Here is a 4,472-nt window from a genome sequence, read left to right as displayed (position 1 = left end):
AGTGAAAGCCACGCTTTCGTGCACAACACACATATCTGGCACCCGTTTCCACCAGTATCGGGAAGTGGTCGGAGCGAGTTGAACATATGTGGGTCACTGTGTGGCCATTGAACAGGTCGCACCAAGCTTGTGAGGCCATAGCCCTGTCTAATCTAGCCTTGATATTCTGGCTCCCCCCTTGCTTATTATCATAAGTCCAACTTGGGCCTTTGTAACCCAAGTCATGCAGCTCGCAGGAGGAGAGGACATCTCTGAAGTTAGCCATCTTCCTCTCAGACCTCTTCGCATAGGAAAAATGCTCATGTTGCCACATGGTCTCATTAAAGTCACCCACCATAAGCCAAGGTTCATTTGATTTTGGTGCAATGTTTCTAAGCAAACTCCACATGAGGTGCCGATCCTGACCCTTAGGTTCCCCATACACAAAAGTTCCCCGCCATTTAGGGGTGTGGAGTTCAGATACAATCACATCAAAGTACCTCGGCCCATACGACAAAACTTTTATTTAGGTTCCTCAGATGCAATGTATGGTTTAAGTACTCCATCTCTTTTTGAATTTTTAAATCGGCGAAATAAAAAGGAAAAACAAGAAGACCCTAGCTGATCATGACACTAACATGCATTAGCACATGTAAAAATTGAGTTGTAACATGAGCTCCACGCGCAGTAGCACTTGTGTCGTTAAGATTATTTTCAGTGGGTCAAAGTTATGTATGTATGCTAAAGTAAAGATGGGCTTCACATCACAAAATATGTACTGCTTTTCTAAGTTATGCATGTTAAAGTAAAAAAATGTGTTTTTTTACAATAATACATATCCAGCACTAATTGGACAATTCTTTCATGTTATTGCGTAAAAAAAATAGAAAATAAAATATACCTTAAGTTGGAATCGAACCCTGTACCTTGTAGTGCCAAACCTAACGTCTAAACCTTGAGTTCACGATTGTTTTCATATGCAACACACCTTATTTATTGCTTCAAATTCGACTGACCCACTCACTTCGGCTACCGCTAGCATCTTGCTGTTTGAAAATAGCTACCGCCAAGGCCCATGGTGAAGGGTATTTTCCACGTTGAATGACCGTGATGGCGCCGGTAAGTTTCACCGCCATTGACCTCGGCGGTAGGTTGTGTATCCCTATCGCCAAGGATGATGACGGTAAGAAAAAGGTCATATCGTGAAATTTTTGAAACGATGGTTAGATCGTGCTAAGTCAGAAAGAAGATCAAAACAACTATTTCGGCCATTCAAATTAGAGTGACGGACCCACTAATTTTTTTTATTCACACCGACGCTGTGCTTTCTCGTAGCGAGGGAGGCGAAACGGTAACACTCCAGAACCCAAAAGGAAAAAAAACTAATCCAGAACCCAAAAGGCGCACGGGGCGATGGGACCCGGCATCTGTCCCGATTCCCCGCGTGCGAATCACGCACACGCGGCCCACGAGGCGACAGACGGACGGACGGCCCGCCAATCGGACGCGCGGAGCCACGCGGCCCACACGCGCAGGCTTGGAGGAAGGGGAAGGGATCGCGGACGCGAGGGCCCGTTATCAAATCCGGCTCTGAGCAGCCGCCCTATAAGATCCGCCGAGTCCGCCTGCGCCCGGCGACACACCCCGAGAAAACCTCAGCCGCGATCGCCGGACCTTCCTCGTTCGTTCCCGCCGACGCTGCTGCAGATCAGTCCCACGCCGCGCGAGGGGCCGAGGAGATGTCGACGCCGGGCGGGGAGGAGGACAAGAAGCCGGCGAGCGCGGGCGGCGAAGGCGGCGGCGCCCACATCAACCTCAAGGTCAAGGGCCAGGTCTGTTCCCCCGTTCCTCCCTTCTCTGCCTGCATCCCCTGTGCTCTTATTCAGATTGCCCTAGTCGCGATGGCCGTTTGTCCCTGGGTGTCAAAGGTGTGGCCTGTGATATAGATGGCTTAATCTTGTCGATTTGAGTGGGATCGGCATGTTGTGTGCCCGCGGTTGTCCTAGAAATTCGTTTGTGGTGTCGTGGGTGCACTGTGTACATGTAGTGGATTGACAAGCCTGCGAGATGTTTAGATTGAACTGTGAAGAAGGAGCAATCTGCACTAGCACTAGTTGTTTGATGCTGAATTTCTGTTGCAAGTATACAATGGGGCAACAGTAGCAAGATGAAACAATAGAACCCAACACCTGGATCGCTTCAGAATATTTGCACTAAGATGTGTCTTCTGTGCCGGCATTTTGTCTGTCAAATTTCAGTTAACGTTGTCCTATTTGTTCTTTTGTCAGGTAGTCACCGTTTTGTGCAACCATTGTATGCTGTTGTCAGTGAGCTCCTTGTACATGCTAAATTGTTCATGCAACTTTGTTATGCAAGGACAGTGATGTTTATATGTTCTTTTTCTGGTTTCATATGGACACTTGTGGTGCTAGTGAACTTTTATCCAATGAAGGTGATTGGATCCAGTTTCTGGTGGCAGAAACTCTCAACAAAGAATTTAGTATGTTATTGATCACTGTTGGTAATCTACAGTTGTGAAATGACTGCCAGAAGGACCACTTATTGGCACCAAAATAGTTAGGCAAACGTTTTCATTTGAATCATCTTTATTCTGTTTGTACAATGTCAATAGACAGATGCTGTTAGTGACCAGTTGGTGAAGCTTTACTTTGAAAATTTGTCTTGACAGTAGGATTGCTAATTTAAGAACAGTGAGGCTTCTGAACATCTTTTATCAAATGAAGCTGATTGAATCCAAATTGTCAACAGTGAGAATTTAATATGGTATTGGTCGCTGTTGGTATGTGTAGTTGTGAAGTGGCTAGCAGAAGGGGACACTTTCAGACAAAATAATTAGGAAAAAGCTTTGTTTTAAGCATCTGTATTCTGCTACTCCCTCCGTTCCAAATTACTTGTCGTGGTTTTAGTTCAAATTTGAACTAAAACCACGACAAGTAATTTGGAACGGAGGGAGTACCAGTTTAGTATAATATCCAAGGCACAACATTACCTAGACATATTTTAGGAACTAACAGTTGGCAAAGCCATCAAAACCAAATAATGCGGTGGTTTGATTTGAAGAATTGTCTTAACAATATGCTTGTAAGTTTATTTGTTTATTTTGGGGTAGTTGTTTAGTGACCAAAGCATCAGATAATTTTCTTTGTGAAATATAAAAGCATCAGATTACATTTTCATACCTGGTTTCCTGTTAAACTTTTTTTATGATTGTTATACTGCTCTCTATGAACATGTTGTCATAACATCTTTCAAAAGTAGAAAAGGTAGTGCTCTAATTGCTAGATATTGGTTAGAAGCACCTCATGGTAAAAACAGACTACATTTAGTGACCAAACTGGAAGGATGCACTAATTTATGCAAGTATGACTTAAGGTTGCGGGATTTTTCCTGTAGATGGTTATTGATTTCAGTAGTTGCAACAGGATGATGTCGTGTTTTACTTCTCATTGTATATTTAATAATTTTCTTACTCTGTTTCATTGGCGTCTCACCTTTCTGACCCCTGTGTGTTTAGGATGGCAATGAGGTGTTCTTTCGCATCAAGAGATCTACCCAGCTGAAGAAGCTGATGAATGCCTACTGCGACCGCCAGTCTGTGGATATGAAAGCTATTGCATTCCTGTTTGACGGTCGCAGGCTCCGTGCCGAGCAGACCCCTGATGAGGTATGTGGGGTCACATTCTCACAATTCCTCAACCAATAACCCCCTTCAGATTTCTGAATCTTCTTTTGTCGCTGTGGTTTCAGCTTGAGATGGAAGATGGCGACGAGATCGATGCCATGCTCCACCAGACCGGAGGCCGCCTCCCTCCCCGCGCCTAGGAGAAGCCTTCGAGAGTCCTGCTTGTTGTCGGTCTACAAGACTCTGATCCATCATTGGACAGCACATGAACGAATGAAAGTCTAAAAAGAACTTGTGAGGCTCTGGCCCCATGCCATAGCTGAAGGACATTAGGGGAGGTTTTGTTTAGTGCCGTTTGGGTACTTTGGCCTGTCATGACTCGTTTATCCATCCCTTAATATATCCACCTATCCAGTACTGTCTTTTTAGTACTCCCAATGATTTGAGATTGTTTTAGTTCCTCGAAGCTTTCTTCGTGTTTGGATTGTTTTAGTTCCTCGAAGCTTTCTGTGTGTTTGGCTTTGCTTTGTGGACAGTCCGTTCTGTCGCGTGTACGTTGGGCACACGGTGTTGGGGAGGATTAGTTTTGTGTTGCCGCTGCATGGTTATTCGTGTGATTACTGTTGAGATTTCCTAACATGAGCATGCTTGCTTTTATTGGACTATCTTATTGCCCTTAGTATAATCCTGATGTTGTTAGACGGGAACGGGCTATTGGAATATTTCGTCTTTGTCGTCATGTCTTCTTGTAGCGTGCAGAGTGCTGACTGAGTTCAGTCAGTACTGTGACTCCGTGAGCTATCTGTGGGAGTGGGAGTGTTGTTGGTTTGGCTGCTGTACGGCGAAATGT

General features: G+C 44.8%; 1 protein-coding gene across 1 annotated transcript; it reads left to right on the top strand.

Annotated features, from left to right (window-relative positions):
* The first annotated feature begins 1,551 nt into the window (after positions 1 to 1,551).
* LOC125545734 (small ubiquitin-related modifier 1) lies at positions 1,552 to 4,060 on the top strand. Its single transcript, XM_048709763.1, has 3 exons — positions 1,552 to 1,811; positions 3,515 to 3,664; positions 3,748 to 4,060. Exons 1-3 carry the CDS (start codon positions 1,719 to 1,721, stop codon positions 3,820 to 3,822), a joined length of 318 nt encoding a protein of 105 aa, XP_048565720.1. The 5' UTR covers positions 1,552 to 1,718; the 3' UTR covers positions 3,823 to 4,060.
* The last annotated feature ends 412 nt before the right edge of the window (positions 4,061 to 4,472 follow it).

The sequence above is a fragment of the Triticum urartu genome, chromosome 3A (genome assembly GCF_056163025.1).
Source record: "Triticum urartu cultivar PI428250 chromosome 3A, HENAU_Tu73, whole genome shotgun sequence".
Taxonomy (NCBI): domain Eukaryota; kingdom Viridiplantae; phylum Streptophyta; class Magnoliopsida; order Poales; family Poaceae; genus Triticum; species Triticum urartu.
This window is presented reverse-complemented; position numbering and strand designations above follow the sequence as displayed.